Source organism: Aotus nancymaae, unplaced genomic scaffold (assembly GCF_030222135.1).
Source record: "Aotus nancymaae isolate 86718 unplaced genomic scaffold, 86718_ANA_hifiasm-v0.15.2.pri h1tg000058l, whole genome shotgun sequence".
Lineage (NCBI taxonomy): Eukaryota > Metazoa > Chordata > Mammalia > Primates > Aotidae > Aotus > Aotus nancymaae.
The window spans coordinates 36,867,497-36,886,092 of record NW_026988472.1 but is presented as its reverse complement, the minus strand read 5'-3'; the positions used below and the strand labels follow the sequence as shown (position 1 = coordinate 36,886,092).

General features: G+C 43.4%; 1 protein-coding gene across 3 annotated transcripts in view; it reads left to right on the top strand.

Annotated features, from left to right (window-relative positions):
- Positions 1 to 9,255, top strand: part of SMS (spermine synthase) — a 58,737-nt gene extending 49,482 nt beyond the window's left edge. For 2 of the 3 annotated variants that reach the window (XM_064364459.1, XM_064364458.1), the window contains exons 10-11: positions 6,989 to 7,153; positions 7,941 to 8,725. In XM_064364459.1, the coding sequence (XP_064220529.1) occupies positions 6,989 to 7,153; positions 7,941 to 7,952 (177 nt within the window). In that variant the 3' untranslated portion in view covers positions 7,953 to 8,725. Of the gene's footprint in view, positions 1 to 6,988; positions 7,154 to 7,940 lie in introns of all 3 variants that reach the window. The other variant, XM_064364460.1, reaches the window with a different exon arrangement.
- Positions 9,256 to 18,596: the final 9,341 nt, after the last annotated feature.

Sequence of the window (18,596 nt, the reverse complement as noted above, 5' to 3'; positions counted from 1 at the left end):
TAAGCACTTAGGTAGCATCACACTCTGGATTTCGGAATTCTTCTGAGTTTACAGGAAAATCGCCTCCTCCATTGTTTAAAAAAAGTATTACCAGCCGGGGCAATACATTAAGACCCTAGCTCGACAGAAAAATTTTAAAAATTAGCTGGGTATGGTGGTACTTGCCTGTAGTCCTAACTCTAGAGGCTGAGGTGGGAGGATTGTTTGAGCCTGGGAGGTCAAAGCTGTAGTGAGCTATGATCATGCCACTGCCCTCCAGCCTTGGTGACAGAGTGAGGCCTTGACTCAAAAATAAACACAGTATTAGTGTACTGTATTCAAGTGTCAGGAACAGGCCATGTGAGGTGGCTCACACCTGTAATCCCAGTACTTTGGGAGGCTGAGGCAGTTGGATTACCTGAGATCAGGAGTTTGAGAGCAGCCTGGCCAACATGGTGAAACCCCGTCTCTACTTAAAAATAAAAAAATTAGCCACGCATGGTGGTGGGCGCCTGTAATCCCAGCTACTCATGAGGCTAAGGCAGGAGAATTGCTTGAACCTGGAAGGCAGAGGTTTCAGCAAGCCGAGATCATACCACTGCATTCCATCCTGGACCACAGAGCGAGACTTCATCTCAAAAAAAAAAAAAAAAAGGTCAGGAATACGTAGAGGTTTTAACTTTTACCCTCCTGAGGAGGTGTTTGCAAGCTGTCCTGGACATTTTGTGGAATCTGAGATTAATAATGTTGAAAACAACTTAGCAACTCTAAGAGACATCTTGACTTAGGCTCCAGCCTATCCTGTTGTTCCCCTCTTCCCTCTGCGTGCAAGACCTGCAGGCACATTGTGCTTAATCTTAGACTTTGCACTTGGTAAAATTGTTGGGAAGCTTTGAGGAGAGCAAAGCACTATCTATGAATGGAGTGTTCCCCCCCAATATTTAGAAATGATTTTTACCAACATATTGTAGATGGATATAACTATTCATAACAGGAGTCTGCAAACATTGGGCCAAATCTGGCCTCCTGCTTACTTGTTTGTAAAGTTTTCTTGGCACATAGCCACACCCATTTATTACATAGTGTCTGTGGCTGCTTTTGTACTGAGTAGTTGTGGTAGACACTATGATCTGCAGAGCCTAAAATATTTTCTGACTGTTTATAGATAGAAGTTTGCAGACCCCTGTTACATAGGAAACCTGCAGTGAAACCTGCTCAAATGAACCTTTCTTATTGTAAAGAACCAAGTTGGACTTTCTTATGATAGGTATTTTTTAAGCAGAGCATATCTATAGAATTTTTTTCTTTTCCTTTTTTTGAGCTAGGATCTTGGTCTGTAGCCCAACTGGAGTGCAGTGGCACAGTCATGACTCACTGCAGCCTCAGCCTCCTAGGATGAAGTGATCCTCCTGCTTTGGCCTCCCAGAGTGCTGGGATTATAGGCATCCATTGCCATGCCTTGCTAATTTTTAAAATTTTTGTAGAGATGAGGTCTTGCTATGTTGTCCAGGTTGGCCTTGAACTCCTGGACTCGAGTAACCCTCCTACCTTGGCCTCCTGAAGTGTTGAAATGACAGGAATGAGTGACTTGTGCCCAGCCAGAATTTTTTATTTTATGTTTTTGCAAATACATAGAAGGAAATCTCATGCAGCTTAAATTAAGGAGAAATGTGAGGCTCTGGGATCTTGAACAAAAAGAGACTGAAAAAAATTTGGATCCACTACAGACTAGTCAGTCTGTAGTATAAAAGACAGGACAAAAGAAGACATCCATACCAACTCCACCTGTTGTCTACTACAACCGTGCGGCTGTTCTTCTTTTGTTCTGAATATTGGCATGGCAGGCTGCCTCCTATGGAGAGCTGTTATCTTAGTATGAAAGGCTAATAGAAATGCTTGCTTAGAATACTACTTCAGCCCATTTGTAAATATTAATGACCCAAGCTTTGATATCTTGCCTTTGCCAATAGACTTTTCACCAAAATCACAAAGATTTTATGCCCAGGGCTGTCCTGGTTTCTAAGAATTGTCCAGAAGACATATTATGACATGTTTTCTGTCCCCATGTTCATTACCGTTGGAACCACAAAACAATCTCATTGTATAACACCTGGGGTTCATTCAGTACATTTGGTGGTTGACACTGTCATATGGTAAGATTCATGTGGACTGGGATGGATAGGTCTTTCAAGAAGCAGTAATTAAGTCAAAAAGCAGATGATTTGACTCAGGATGTATTGATGTAGTTGCCACAGTGTAATTTTTCTTTTAACTGCCAGGTGACATGCTCAAGAGATAACCCAGATTCCTGCCATGCCCACCCCCTTTGCCCAAGTGTGCAGCTTAGAACTGGAGTCAGGTTAAGGGTGGGTTGAAACTGTGGTGTTTTACAAAAGCCAAATGCTCCCACCCAAACTAGCATCACAGTGCCGAGTTCGTGATGTCATTGGTGTTACTATGGCTGCCTGGAGGCAGCCTTGTCTGCATCCCAGGAAGCCGGGGGATGCATCATGGAGGAGTGTGAGAATCAAGGTGGGCCAGTAGAATTTGAACTGGGGAGGAAGTGTTTTCATGGAACCTAGGAGGCAGATCCTGGGACTTGGCCTTCCTGTATTCTCTCTCCCCAGCCCCATTTTTAAAACATTGTAAGTTATTTGATACACTTGTGGCTCATGCCTGTAATCCTAGCACTTTAGGAGGCTGAGGCGGGTGGATCATCTGAGGTCAGGAGTTTGAGACCAGTCTGACCAACATGGCAAAAACCTCTCTCTACTTAAAATACAGAAATTAGCCGGGCATGGTGATGCATCCCTGCAATCCCAGCTACTTGGGAGGCTGAGGCAGGAGAATTGCTTGAACCTGGGAGGCAGACATTGCAGTGAGCCAAGATCATGCCACTGCACTCAAGCCTGAGTGACAGAGCAAGACTCCGTCTCAAAAAAAAAAAAAAAAACCAAAAACACCTTTTTGTTATGTATCAGCTAAGTTTTGTACATGTGAGACTTGATGCAAAATACTAGCAACCCTCTGCATCCTCCACCCAACTTGAGAACTGGACATTGTCAGTACCTTTAACACATCTATATTCCTCCCTCATTCCTGCTTGCCTTCTAGAAGTAAGCCCTCCTTGGTCTCCCTTTTGTCCATTTCTGTATTTTGTAGATGCTTCTTACATGTATAATTTCCTAAATCATTATACTATTTAATTTTACTTGCTTTTGAACTTGATAAAAGTTGCTAAGGATGTATTCTTCTGTACCTGTTACTGAGGTATCATGTGCCTGTAATCCTAACTACTCAGGAGGATTGCTTGAGCCCAGGAGTTTGAGGACAGCCTGGGCAACATAGTGAAGACCCCCTCTAAAATAAACAAAAGCCAATGTGAACTGTCCACACCTAACATGGGGAAAAGAACTTTCTAGAACTGAAGCTATAGAATTTGGATTTAATGCCCTAGTGAAACCCTATCATAAAAGATTAAAGAAACCAATGACTAATAAAATCTTGAGTTTGCAGGATTGCAGGTAAAAAAAAGAAACCGCTTGGTGAAACACTGAAACTCCCTCCACTTAAGAGAGAAAATAACTGGCTAAAGTCTGTTAAAACCAATATGGCCAACTAGAATTTGCACAGAACAAGCTTACTAATGTCACAGCCTAAGCTTTTCTTTTCTTTTTTTTCTTTTGTGAGATGGAGTCTCACTCTGTCACCAGGCTGGAGTGCAGTGGCATGATCTTGGCTCACTGTAACCTCCACCTCCTGGGTTCAGGTGAATCTCCTGCCTCAGCCTCCTGAGTAGCGGGGAGCTGGGATTGCAGGCACCTGCCACCACACCCAGCCAATTTTTTTGTATTTTTAGTAGAGACAAGGTTTCACCATGTTGGCCAGGATCGTCTTCATCTCCTGACTTCGTGATCCACCCACCTCGGCCTCCCAAAGTGCTGGGATTACAGGCAGGAGCTACCGCGCCCGGCCAACACAGCCTAAGTTTTCATCACTTGCTTCATACTAACCAATTCCCTGCCCACATGTTTGCACATGACACCCATGAGTTGGCATTAAGAGATAACTACACATGCCTGAGGATTTTCCAGATCTACTCTTTCCTTTCTGTCCACCAATAAATCACCTGCAAATCTCAGAAACTACCCCTTAAACCTTTTTTTTTTTTTTGAGATGGAGTCTCACTCTGTGGCCCAGGCTGGAGTGCAGTGGTGCAATCATGGCTCACTGCAACCTCTGCCTCCCAGGTTCAAGCAATTCTCCTGCCTCAGCCTCCTGAGTAGCTGGGATTACAGGTGTGTGCCACCACATCCAGCTAATTTTTATATTTTTAGAAAAGATGGGATTTCACCATGTTGGACAGGCTGGTCTTGAACTGCTGACCTGAAATGATCTGCCCACCTCGGCCTCCCAAACTGTTGGGATTACAGGTGTGAGCCACTACACCCAACCCCTTAAAGCTTTTCTAATAAAAGGACTGCCTTTAAGCCCAACACAGGGAGACAGATTTGAGCTGGACTTCTCTCTCCTTGTTAGTTGACTTACAATAAAAAGCTTTTCTTAGACCAGGCACAGTGGCTCATGCCTGTAATCCCAGCATTTGGAGAGGCTAAGGCAGGAGGATTGCTTGAGGCCAGGAGTTTGATGCTGCTATGATCACAGCACTGTACTTCAGCCTGGGCAACACAGCAAGACCCTTTCTCTGAAAAGAAAGTAAAATAAGCTTTGCTTTTCTTAAAACCCCAGTGTCCTAGTGTTGACTTCTAGCACATTGGACAGAGAGCCCCTTTTTCTTTGATAATGTCAGGTGTGACCCTACCCCTTGTCCCATTCCTCCTTCTTATCCTTAATAGGTGCTTAACTCTTTGCTATTAGATTTTTACTCTGCTTCTCCCATTTGTTTCTCTTAAAAAGAAAAAAAATGTCATTCCATTTAAATAGACAGGAAAGTGAAATGTACCATGTTACTTTTTTGAGGTAGGTCTCTATTTGTGGTATGTTTTTTCTTTTTTGAAACTTCTTGACAATCTTGGGAAAGAACAAATTGAAACTTTCTTAGTTTCTTACCACAGTCTGTGTAAGGAAGTCTTCCCATATAACCTCTATAAAGGACGAGTGTGGTGTCAATTTTAAGATGGCAAAGCCATTTACTGTGCACCTTGGTGGCATTTTCATTCTATAGCTTCCCCAGTGGTGATGTGTTCTAAAAACAAATGGGCAAGGTTTTCTATTTGTGAATCTTAAATTACATGTGTGGTGTTTATATGCTCTCATGGTGAACTTGATGTTGAAACCAAATTACATGCTGGCAAAGGTCACTTTGGCCATATCCCACTACAGGACCCTAGATGATGGGGTACTAAACATGCTGGCACTGAGGATGACGTCATGCTGAGTGAATGTGCTAAGTTAAAACCACCCAGGCCAGCTCTCAGAATAGTTCTAACCTCTTGCCCGTGACTAGCTGGCTGGTTGGTTTTGAAAGCCATTCTCAGGAGTTCTTACATCACAGGCTGTCTTTATTTGTAAATAATTTTTATCTCACATTATACTTGGCTATTTTGAGGCAAATTAAGACTAACCATTTTTTTAAAAAAATTTTATTTATTTTTGAGGTGGAGTTTTGCTCTTGTTGCCCAGGCTGGAGTGCAGTGGTGCGATCTCGGCTCACTGCAACCTCTGCCTTCCAGGTTCATGCAATTCTCCTGCCTCAGCCACCCGAGTAGCTGGATTACAGGTGCCTGTTAACCACGCCTGGCTGATTTTTGTGTCTTTAGTAGAGACAGGGTTTCACCACGTTGGCCGGGCTGGTCTCAAAACTCCTGACCTCAGGTGATCCACCCACCTCAGCCTCCCAAAGTGCTGGGATTACAGGCGTGAGCCACCGTGCCCGGCCAAGAGTAACTTTCTTAAGAAATGGAATCAGTACCTGCATTCAGTAGTCTTGTGAATATCAGCTTCAGAGGCTAACAGGAAATAAGTGGTATTAACTACCAGTTTTGTTTTCTAAATACATAATGAAAAGCATTTGGGGAAAATCATGCTCAAAGGATGATAAATGCTTCCCCAGACTTAATCCAAATCTACATTTTAACAAGAATCCCCTGTGATATCATAAGTACAGTAAGGAGTAAGAAGCATTGCTCTAGAGTTAGGCACATACTGTATCCGTTCAGCAGCTCTGCTACTGGCTGGCATCTCTTGATTGTCTTCATCTAAATTTTTACCTTATGATCACAGGATGGCTGCTGCCGCTCCAAATAACATATCTAGGTTATAGCCTGGAAGAAAGTTGAAGAGGCGGGTGGCTCTCTCTTTGTTCAGAATCAAAAGCTTTTCCAGAGCTACTAGCAAACTTTCAGTGTATCTCAAGTGACTACCCCTAGCTGCTGGAGATGCTGAAAATGTGATGACTGGAAAGGGAGAAATGTTAGAATAATGACGTCGAGAGAACGTCTTTGATAAGGTGTGCAACTGAGGAATATCCCTAGCAAATATATCTTGAATAAACTTTTGTTCTTTTATACACAGATTCTAGGAAAAACAGGGTGAATATAGTTCTGTGTCAACATTTTAGACTCTTAGGAGAATTGTAGTTTAAACCGTTGTGGAAATCAAGAACACTATCTTTTTGATACTTCATTTGTAATATAATGGTGACCATTATTGAGAAAATTTACTTTGAATGAGTTATTTCTATGAATCTTTGCAAATTGCATGGTTTTAATTCAGTGACTGTGTCACTACTAAGAAATTGGCTTCACTGCTTTCTATCACTTCATACTCTAATAATTTGAAATGGCTTAGTAAATGAGGTGGAAGGATGAGCTAACGGGTCTATAAATAGAATGCAGTGTAATTTGTGAAAATACAGAAGCCTTATCTGGTTTTTAAAGATGAACTTTTATCTAAAGCTAGAATTGGTCTCCTTTATTAAAGACCTTCAGGTGAGTGAGGCCCTTGTAAGGACTCAGGAATCCCATTTGCTTATCTCTTTTTGATTTAGGGGAACTGTGTCAATCTGACGGAAGCGCTGTCGCTCTATGAAGAACAGCTGGGGCGTCTGTATTGTCCTGTGGAATTCTCAAAGGAGATCGTCTGTGTCCCTTCATACTTGGAATTGTATCCTTTGACCATGACTGACACAGTGTTGCCAGATCAAAGCACCCAAGTAAATCTTAAGCCAATTAAAAAATTTAAATCCCAATAATAAGCAATCAGCTTAGCTGTAGGGTATATAAAGCCCTGGTTCTCAAGCTTTAGGTGCACATTGGAATCCCCCAAGAAGCTTTAAATAAAATTTAAGATTCTAGACTCCCACCCTCAAAAGTTTTGGGGTGCGGCTTGCCACAGCTTTCTGGGTGCTTTTAATGATCACCACTGGTCTGAAGCATTCGTTCTCAAAGGTGTTGCCAGACCTGCAGCATCACCCAAGAACTAGTTAGAGATGGACATTCTCAAGCCCCACCCCAACCTGCTGCCCAGTCAGGCTTTCTGGAGGTGGAGGCCCAGTGACCTGTTCTACCAGCCCTCCCGGGGATTTATGTGCCCCTGAAAAGTTTGAGAAGCCAGAGCCTAAAATAACCACCCTACCTGTGGCAGGCAAAATGTCTAAAGACACTCATTCTCCTCTTATGTTAAAATTAGCTGACGTTAATACTAGTTTCTACACTTGATGCTAATTTGCAGTGGAAATCGAGAACTAGAATGATGTTGGGGACTGCACAGTTAACATTGGTGTTCTCTGTTAGTTCCACTTGTAAAGTTAGTCTAGAGAAATAAAACACAGAGAAAAAAGAAAATGAGAGCATTATCATTGGAAATTTGTGCCATGACACAGCTGTGGGCTGTAGTCTGCAGAAGATAGCTTCCTTATCTGCTGTTGCCAAGTCCAGGTTCCTGTGACAGCAGTTTTTTTTTTCTTTTCCTTTTTTTTTTTTTTTTTTATTGCTGTCAAGGGAGCTCAGTGACTGCTGTTGACCTGCAACAAGGCCTGGTTGCATCAGGCTGGGACAGAACCCAACGGCGCAGACTGCCTGCTGAGACCAGATGGCCAACAAGAGGCAATGAGAACCCTCTAGATCCCCATGTGAGGAGGGAAGTACTCCACCTGCTGGGTGGCCGTGTCCCTCCACAGCCTGTACAGAGCTTCAGCATCTCCTCCTACCAACTGTCCACCTTTGTTTAGGGTTCCCTTCAGCATTTTGGCCAGGACTGTGTTTGCATGTTTGGAGATTTGAGAAATCAGTTGATAACATTTGGAGCAAAGGCTTCCACCTGCTAGTTCTTCTCTCTCTCTCCTTCCTTCCCTCTCCTTTCTTCCTCCCGTCATTTTTCCCTCTCCTCCTCCTTCCCTCTCTTCCCTCCTCCTTCTCTCCCTTCCTTGCATCTCTTGCTACCCCAGCTTTCCCTCTCTCCCTCCTTTCCTCCTTCCTTCCTTTCCTTCTCTTACTAATTCCCTAAAACTTGGGAGACTTTGGAAGCAGTAGTATTACCTGAGAGAATATTTGTGTTCCTTTAGCCTTCTGATGTCCACCCAGTTCCTTCTTCAGACATCTCAGGTGGTGGGGGTGTCCCCAGGCTGCAGAGTGGCCTTATTCAATGGCCTTCATTCTCATTCCCACAGTGCCCTAAGCCATGAAGCTTTTCATCCATCTTCCCATGTGTAGGCCAGCAAAGGAATTACAAGTGATGCTTTTTCTTCCTTGAATTACCTGCTTTGATTCCTTGACTCCCTGTCCAGGTGGGTATTTTACACTGTTTGGAAGAAAGCTAAACCTTGAAGCTGAATATCCCCTAATCACATGTGCTGCAAATAGCCTTCCTGACCTCCGTATGCTGTACATGACATCGAAATGAGTCAGGCAATTGATTATGAATTCCTTAAAGATTTTTTTAATTATTATTTTTAATTTAAAAAAGCAAATGGAAAATGTATATTTTGATGAAATTAGGGTGTTATTTTTTTGGAAGTCAGCTGAAGGATGGTTAGACAGCACAGTGAAGACTGCTAAATGCACTGACCCCCGCCCCACCCCCAGAATGTGATTCTTGTTCCTTTTTATTTCTCTATGGGCTTTTTTTCATTTTTGTTTTGGTAGATCGTCAATTTGGATGTTTGGAGGAATGAACATCGTTGTTTTGTGCTGGAGGGAAGATCTTGATGGTGTTTCTTTCCCCAAAAATTGACTTAGATATTAAAATTTGGTGCTTATAGGAGAGAGTTTAAAAAATGAATTAGGAATTGCTTCAATTAAAATTACAAAAGAGACATTTCATGTGTTCTGTTGTTTTATTTCAGCCCAGTCCCCTCTTTCTGACTTGTGATCTCATAGAGCCAACAGTATCTCCTGGTCTGTTTTTAGTTCTACCAGTGGATGTCATTTATCTCTTTATAACAGGATGGCCTTAGGGCCTTTTTTGAACAGTAGTAATGACTTCATTTGCCACCGTGCTAAATGATACACAGCCTATTACATTTACCAGTCCTTCATTATACCATTGACCTGAGGCTAGCAAGAGATTTTGTCTGACTGTAAAGTTGAAAGTCAAAGCTTATTTTTATTCTCACTCTTACCAGTGTATTAGATGTGGAAATAAAAGTCATTTTGGGTAGCTGCTATGAAACTTTCTGAGCAGATTGTTAGCTGCACAGATGTATGACAATTTGTGGAGAGGCCTGCGGCAATATGAGCGAATTGAAGACTCCTAAGGAAGTGCAGGTAGCTAATAGCTTGGTGGTGTTTGTGGGTAATGATCCACATCAAAAGTGAGCTTGTACTGACTTGAATTGTTAGACATCAGTGGGTTATTCTGTTGTTTTTATAAAAGGTTTATACTATATCGGTGGAATGAGTTCATTTATGGTGAATTTGCAATAAGCAAAGCTTTAAAAATGAAATATTCAGTGTCCATTTTGAGATAGAATTGGTGTCAACACAGAGCATTCTTCTTCCCAAGGTAGGAATCAATAGTATGGTATGAAAAAATACAGTTTTTTGATACAGTCTTGGTCTGTCACCCAGACTAGTGTGCAGTGGTGCGATCACGGATCACTACAACCTCTGCCTCCTGGGTTCAAGCGATTCTCCAGTTGTAGCCTCCCAAGGAACTGGGATTACAAGCATGTACCGCCACATCCAGCTATTATTTGTATTCTTAGTAGAGATGGGGTTTCACCATGTTGGCCAGGTTGGTCTTGAACTCCTGGTCTACACCTTGGCCTCCCAAAATGCTGGAATTACAGGCGTGAGCCACTGTGCTGCCTGAAATTTTTTTTTTTTTTTTTTTTTTGAAACACGGTCTTGCTCTGTCACCAGGCTCCAGGCTGCAGTGCAGTGGCACAATCTCAGCTCACTGCAATCTCCACCTCCTGGGTTCAAGCAGTTCTCCTGCCTCAGCCTCCTGAGTAGCTGGGACTACAGGTGTGTGCCCCCATGCCCAACTAGTTTTTGTATTTTTTTTTTGGTAGAGATGGGGTTTCACCATGTTGGCCAGGATGGTCTCGATCTCTTGACCTCGTGATCTGCCTGCCTCGGCCTCCCAAAGTGCTGGGATTATAGGCGTGAGCCACCGCGCCCGGCCACCTGAAATTTTTTAAATGAGTGAATGCCTACTTTTTCTTTTTCTTTCTTGCTTTTGAGACAGAGTCTAGCTCTTTCTCCCAGGCTGGAGTGTAGTGGCGTGATCTTGGCTTACTGCAGCCTCCGCCTCCTGGGTTCAAGCAATTCTGCCTCAGCCTCCCAAGTAGCTGGGATCCTGCCCCAGCCTCTCAAGTAGCTGAGATTACAGGCACCCACCGCCACACTCAGCTAATTTTTGTGTTTTTAGTAGAGACAGGGTTTCACTGTGTTGGCCGGGCTGGTCTCGAACTCCTGACCTTGTGATCCGCCCACCTCAGCCTCCCAAAGTGCTGGGATTACAAGCGTGAGCCGTTGTGCCCGGCCAGATTTTTTTCTACTTTGTAAAAGAAACCAGGTATATCTGCCTGCTGTCTGGATATAATGTTTTTAATAACTGGGCATGACTTTGTATTTGAAGACTAGCTTGAGGCTGGGGCAGAGATCCACTGATAAATCTGTTGACACAAATCCTGTGAAGACCTGAGAGGTGGAAATGAAGTGGATCAGGTTGCGCCAGGCCCTGGGAGATACATTCAGGAGAGAACAAGGGATGTGGAATGGGAAAGAAAGGAATGGAAATCTGTCTTTTCATTTTGGGTGATAATAGTGAATTCTGACCCAACTGCATTATATTGGGGAAAGGATGTATGATTGTTTTGAACATCTTAGTTATTGCTTTAAAACAAAAGCATGCAAACCGAACTCTGATAACTAAAAATCCCCTCTGCTTTTGCTGACTTTAAAGAAATGTTATAAGATCTAGCATCGTTGTTTTACTTTAATGGCTGTGGTGTTATACAGTATTACAGTCTCCTTTATAACTTAAACTGGACTATACTGTAGTATCCTATAGCTGCTTTATAATTAGAGACAAGACAAATATGACTGTTTGAAATTCCATTTAACACATCAGCAGATGTCAATAATTTATTTAAAAAATGAAATGCTGCCGGGCGCGGTGGCTCACGCCTGTAATCCCAGCACTTTGGGAGGCCGAGGCGGGTGGATCACGAGGTCAAGAGATTGAGACCATCCTGGTCAACATGGTGAAACCCTGTCTCTACTAAAAATACAAAAAGTTAGCTGGGCACGGTGGCGCGTGCCTGTAATCCCAGCTACTCAGGAGGCTGAGGCAGGAGAATTGCCTGAACCCAGGAGGCGGAGGTTGCGGTGAGCCGAGATCGTGCCATTGCACTCCAGCCTGGGTAACAAGAGCGAAACTCCGTCTCAAAAAAAAAAAAAAAAAAATGAAATGCTGCTTTCTCTTAGCAGTGTGATTGATTGACTGTTTTAGAGATTTGACTAATGGTGATCCAGTGGGGCTGAAGGAAGGCCGGGTTGACAGTGTCTTTAATGGGTTGGAGCAGTGCTGATGTTGAAATAAAAATGTGCTACTAGTTCCTATACAGTCTGCATAGTCACTTCCTTGCTTGCATTAACTATTGCAGGCTCAAGACTTTGCGTTTATTTCTACCATCTGTCTCAATAGATTAATCAATTTCATTCTGGTCCCATGACTCCTGAGATAGGGTGGGGATGTGGGTTTTGTGTTATATATAATTGACCTGTGTTCAAGGCTCTAGAGCAGGATCACTCAGAAGTGTGGTTTGTCAGAAGTGTTGTTCGTCAACCCGCTCTTTGTTTTCTAAGCACTGCACTTACAGCTGACCTGTTTTTCACAGCAAGACTCTCTCATTGAAGGAAGCAGTGTGCTGATTTTTTTTTCTGTGGCACAAGCTCCTTACCACATCTTGGAGCAGCAATTTCTTTTTTTCATTTCTTCTCTTTTGAGGCCGAGTTTCACTCTGTTGCCCAGACTGGAGTTCAGTGGCGCGAACTTGGCTCAGTGTAACCTCCACCAGGGTTCAAACAATTCTCATGCCTCAGCCTCCCAAGCAGCTGGGACTACAGGTGTGCGCTACCATGCCCAGCTAATTCTTGTATTTTTGGTAGAGTTGGGGTTTCACCTTGTTGGTCAGGCTGATCTCCACCTCCTGGCCTCAAGTGATCCACACACCTCCACCTCCCAAAGTGCTGGGCTTACAGGCGTGAGCCACCCGGCCTTGGAGCAGTATTTTGAGTAGTGCTCTTCCAGAGGCCAGTTGGACTACATTATTGAATATCTGTTTCCTAGATAAGAGGTGTTATGTGACCTTGAAGAACTACTACTCTTATCCTTCAGTTACCCTCTTGCTGAGTGTCTTTGTACCAAATAACCTTTAACATTGCTGTGCTTTTGGCTGATAAACCACTTTCATTTACGTTATCCTGGTCTGTCTTAAAACAGCTTTATGAATGATATGTTCATAACACTAGGCAGGCCAACAGTCCAAGTTTGAAATGTGCCTAAGGGTCCTATGAATCTGGGTGCCAGCATTCTTAATTTCTCATATGGATGCTTCCATCAGAGGTGCTTAACTTTTGTACCTTGGACTCCTTCAGCAGCTGCCTGGTGAAACCTGTGAACCCCTTCTCAGAAACATTTTAAATATATAAAATAGGATTACAAGGAAACAAGTTATATTTTCCAAAACCTTACGATAGAATATTTGTGCTGCTTTGTTATATAGGTGGATCAAGTGGTGGGTCAGATACCATAATTGTGAAGTAGTAATAAGTATAAGATCCGTAGCAACTGAAATGTGATGAGAACACATTTGATTTCTCTTGTTGACAAAGTCATAGGAACTGCTATGTACTAACATGGTTTGTCACCCATGTTCATGCTTAAAGGAAATGCTAAATTTCAGTGGGAGTTGGTAAAGATAAAGATAGAAAGGTTTTCCCATCCAAGTTTATGGGGTCACAGAAGTCTGTCCATAGGCCCAGGTTAAGAACTCCTGACCTACAGTGTTTGCTCCCATTGTGTTCATTGTATTTGAGTGGTGGGGAAGGGTAGGTGGGATCCCTTCACTCTTCTGTTAGAACCTCAAATCAACACTGGCAGATCAGTTCTCCTCAGCCAGAACCATTTAAAATCTCAATTACCTCATGTAGTCATTCTACTGATTTCTGCTTTACTCATTATTTCAAAAATGAGAAATAGAACATGGGCAAGAAATAACCCAGTGCTTTTGGAAAGCTATTTGAATCTGCTTGGCTGTGATTTCCCTAGGAAACTGGATGATAAATGTGACTGGACAGGTAGACGTAGCTCCTGTATCTGGGGGTCCTGGGATGCTCAGGCCAACTAATTAATGCAGACAGTTTTCCTGTGCACCAACCAACCATGTCGTGATCGTTTCAGTGAGCAATTTTTGTATGATGAAGCATTAGGGAATAGGCCCGTCTCTGTGCATCTTTGCACTGGAATGTAACAGTAAGTGAATCAGGCAGTTCTCCTAGGAAAGAAGCAGGCCAGGTATATTTTGATGGAAGGCGTCTGATATCCAGAGAAGGAAGGGTTGGGGGTTGCTCCACCCAGTTTCCTAAAAACAACTGGCAGGGGGTTGGTCTCTGTAACCCTTGACTTTAACCATAGAGTTACTTATTGGAGGTTGTTCCTAGTTCCACCTATTAGAGAATACTTTTTTTTTGACTTTGTTCTAAAATAGTCTTACATCTTGATAAGTGATTGTGATGGTAGCTTAGGTTCTTGCTAAGTGATTCAGACTGTTCCTGTCTGTTCATTGCTAAGGGTCAGAAACCCTCCTTGGACTTGGTCACGCACACAGCTCTGCATTACATTCCATGTCCTCTTATACTTTCTAAATGTTCTATCTTTCTCCAATTTAAATTTGGTACCTGAAATTTCCCCTCTGTCCGTCCTCCCAATGCTAAGGGGCAGCTTTTGTCAACATGTCCTGTGCATTGCATGGTCCCTTCAGTGTTTCTGTTTTATAATCCTCATCCCATCTGTATTGACCGTATATGTTGACTTTTTTAATGTCTAAAGAAGACTGTGTCTGGGTGGGAAAGAATACAGATACCTTGGTTTGGGTTCTGATAGCCACTTAAGAACTGGAAGTTTTGGCTGTGCGCGGTGGCTGATGCCTGTAATCCCAGCACTTCTGGAGGCAGAGGCGGGCGGATCATGAGGCCAGGAGTTTGAGACCATCCCGACTGACATGGTGAAACCCCGTCTCTATGAAAAATACAAAAATTAGCCAGGCGTGGTGACGTGCACCTGTAATCCCAGCTATTCAGGAGGCTGAGGCAGGAGAATCGCTTGAATCCAGGAGGCGGAGGTTGCAGTGAGCTGAGATCAGGCCACTGCACACCAGCCTGGGTGATAGAGTGAGACTCCATCTGAAAAAAACAAAAACAACAGCAACAAAAAACAAAACTAGAGACTTTTAACTTAAATGTAGTGGGGGCAGGGGCAGGAAGAACTTCAGCCCAAGTACAGTTGGCATGAGCTAAAATGGAAGCTCTGAAAGCCCCTGGGTTCCTCTTTTGCCTTTGATGTGTCGTGCATGTAGTAGGCACTTAGTCAATATTTCCAGCCTCGGAAGATTGAAGTGTACTGTAAAAGGGAATTCTTAGAATTGCATTTTCCATGTAGAACATGGAGGAAACAGGTTGACTGGAAGAAGTTACCCATAGTTGGGCTTGTTCAAGAAGAAAAGCAGTCTATGATGATAAAGGGAGAAGTCCTTGCAAATTCATTTTGCTCAAAGGAGCAAAAATATCTTCTTGGCACTAGCAAAGATGCAGTCCCGGTAATGGTGAAAGTGCTGTGTTGACAAAAGGGGTCCTAAAAGTCCAGGGCTGGACTCTCCATTCCTTCCTGGTTTTAAGGGCTGGAGAGGAGCAGAAACTTGAAGATGTACAGTGGTCAGACTGGAAAACGGACAAAGTGGAGGATCTGCAGCCATTTTGACTGTCAGCCATTTCTGTGACTGAGTCTTCTCTCTTTTCTCCTTGTTTGCTCTCCACTGACCTGAGTTTGAATATCTTAATTCCCCATCCATTTGGATGGCGTTTCTGCACCAGGCCTCCACTTTGATCCGGGCCAGGCCGCAGAGGACTGTTTTTGGCTCAGGTGCTGATACCAGTCTGCGGAGGCCAGGGTTCAAGGCCACACAACGCTAATTCTGGTTGCTTGTGTTTAGTTTGAGCCTGGCTCTTTGCTCTCACTTGATGAATCTACTAAGGGTTTGTGCATCAAAAAAATTAGGCATAGTGATGAATTAGGAACTTTAAAAAAATTGGAAATCATGGCCGGGCCTAGGGGCTCCTGCCTATAATACCAGCACTTTGAGAGGCTGAGGCGGGCGGATCATGAAGTCAGGAGATCAAGACCATCCTGGCTAGCATGGTGAAACCCTGTCTCTACTAAAAAAAAATTAACTGGCCATGGTGGTGCATGCCTGTAATCCCAGCTACTCTGGAGGCTGAGGCAGGAGAATTGCTTGAACTGAGGAGGTGGAGGTTGCAGTGAGCCGAGATTGCGCCACTGCACTCCAGCCTGGGCGACAGGGCAAGATTCCGTCTCGGAAAAAAAAAAAATTGAAATCATGAGTAGGTATAGACAATAAATAGGGAACATAAAGGAGGCTCTTTTTTCCCCCCCACAAATAGGACTTTTTATTTGCCACTATTGTAGGTCTGAACTTTAAACAGATTCTTGGACTGGTGGAGGCCAAGGGGGGCGGATCACAAGGTCAGGAGATCAAGGAGGCTCTTTTTTACTGTTCAGTGCCAAGTGGTCATGGGAAAGGGAATGCTGGAGTTGAAAAACTAGTATTTGGTAATCACAGTGAAGACTGAATCAGGCAAGAATCATCCATTGGTGTTAGATCTTAAGGGAAATCTCGGCGAGGATCATATTTACGTGGCTTTAAAGTATTTCCCACAGATTGCTTATGAGTTGTGTATTACTTCCCTATTGCTCCTTTAACAAATTACCAAACACTTAGTTCCTTAAAGTAACTCAGATTTATCTTACAGTTCTGGAGAGTCAGAAGTTCAAAATGAGCCTTAGAGGGCGAAAATCAAGGTGTTGGCAGGGCCGGTTCCTTCTGGAGGCTCCTGGGAAAAATCTGTTTTCTTTCATTTCAGTCTCAAAGCCAGCAGTGGAACAGCTTCAAGCCTCTTTGCTCCTGTTGTCACATTGCCTTCTATCTCTGACTCCTGTGTCCCTCTTGTAAGGCCCTTGTGATTACTACATGGGTCCTACCTAGATGGTCCAGGATCCTCTTCTTGCTTCAAGATCCTTAACCACGTTGCAAAAATCCTTTTGCCATAAAAAGTAACATTCTTATGAGGCTCTGGTGATTAGGATGTGAATATGATGTGGGAGGGGGAGGCGTTTATTTCACCTACTGCATGTTGCAAGATAAAAGTAACTTCACAGTGCAGAAATTGGACAACACCTTGACCAGGTAATCAAAATCAGCATCCATAAGGGCAGGTGGACATCCTGTGCCTCCAGAGGTGATACTTTGGGAAGAGTCTGTCACCACCTATGCAGTATTTGGTTAAGGATCCATTATCTGAATCAAATCGTGAAACCTGAGATCCCCAAAGGAGGAATTTTCTATTAAGAAAAAGGCCTGGTACAAAAGTATTAATGTCAAAAAAGACAAAGGCTGTGAAAAGATTCCAGATTAAAGGAGGCTAAAGAGGTAATGGCAACTAAACGTAATGTCTGATCGTATCCTAGAAACTATTGGAGGGAAAAAATGCTGTAAAGGACATTGTCAACTGACAAGTTAGAATGTACTTCAATACAAGTATTGTATACTATTTACTGAAGTTCTTATACAACCCTGAGTTTGAAGTTCTTTCCAAGTAAAATGTTAAATATTATTTTAAAATAGGAGTAGGAATTCTTTTGGCAGTTTATCTCCCGTCTTCCTGTGGGGCATGCTAGCAAGACTTCTGGACACAGAATTGAAAACTGAACAGCAATAAGGCTCAAGGGACCCGCGTAACTCCCAAAGGAGCATTCTGCTTTACAGGGTAGCCGACGAGATGGTAAGATGGCAAGTTCCTGAGGCAGCAGAAGTCCTAGTGGTTAAATTATGTCTTTGAGGCTTTCTGTCTGCTACACAAGAAACCAAAGCTGCAAGGGCTCCCACCAGAGACCACAGAAGCCAGAGGAGCAGGGTCTGCCCATGATGTCTGCCATAGGAGAAACAAAAAAGGGAGATGGCAGCAAGAGGATGGTGTGACAGCTGGCTGTCCAGCTGCACTCAGGTCCTTCTGCCTTAGGAATAAAAGGCCCCAGGGAAAGAGCCTGCTTTAAAGACTTCCTGAGCCCAGGTTGCTGCTAAGACACTGCCGAGGTTGAAGGGTTTTTTTCCTTCTCTGATGTGTGTGGCAGAAGGGAGGGATGAGAGTGGGTTCAAAGACTTAAGGCAAAGAGCTCCATGTTGTAATATTTCAAATTTGAAAACAGGATCTGATGAAAAAGGTGTCCAGTTAGTTTTACAAGGAAAGTGGCCAAGAACTTAGAGGTTCTGCTGGAATAGTAGTTGTCCCGCTGTCTCTAAGTAGGACTTGGCCAGGTGTGGTGGCTCATGCCTGCAATCCCAGCATTTTGCGAGGCCAAAGTGGGTGGATCACTTGGGACCAGGAATTCGAGACCAGCCTGACCAACATGGTGAAACCCTGTCTCTACTAAAAATACAAAAAATTAGCCTGGCCTGGTGGCGGGTGCCTGTAATCCCAGCTACTCAGGAGGCTGGGGCAGGAGAATTGTTTGAACCCAGAAGGCAGAGATTGCAGTGAACTGAAATAGTGCCACTGCACTCCAGCCTGGGCAACAGAGCGAGACTCCATCTCAAAAAAATGAAGTAGGGCTAGAAAAACTAGGGCAGTACTTCTGAAACTTGAGTGCACTTGAAAATTACTTGAGGATCTTCTTAAAATAGAGTCTGATTCAGTAGTTCTGGAGTAGGGCCCAAGAGGCAGCATTTCTTGCAATCTAATTAGTAGATGTTGATGCTGCCAGTATGTGGGCCACACTTTCAGTAGTACTGAGCTAGTGTCATGGTCAATGGAAAATTGGATGGGTCACATTGCAGAGAAATGAAGACAGCTGTT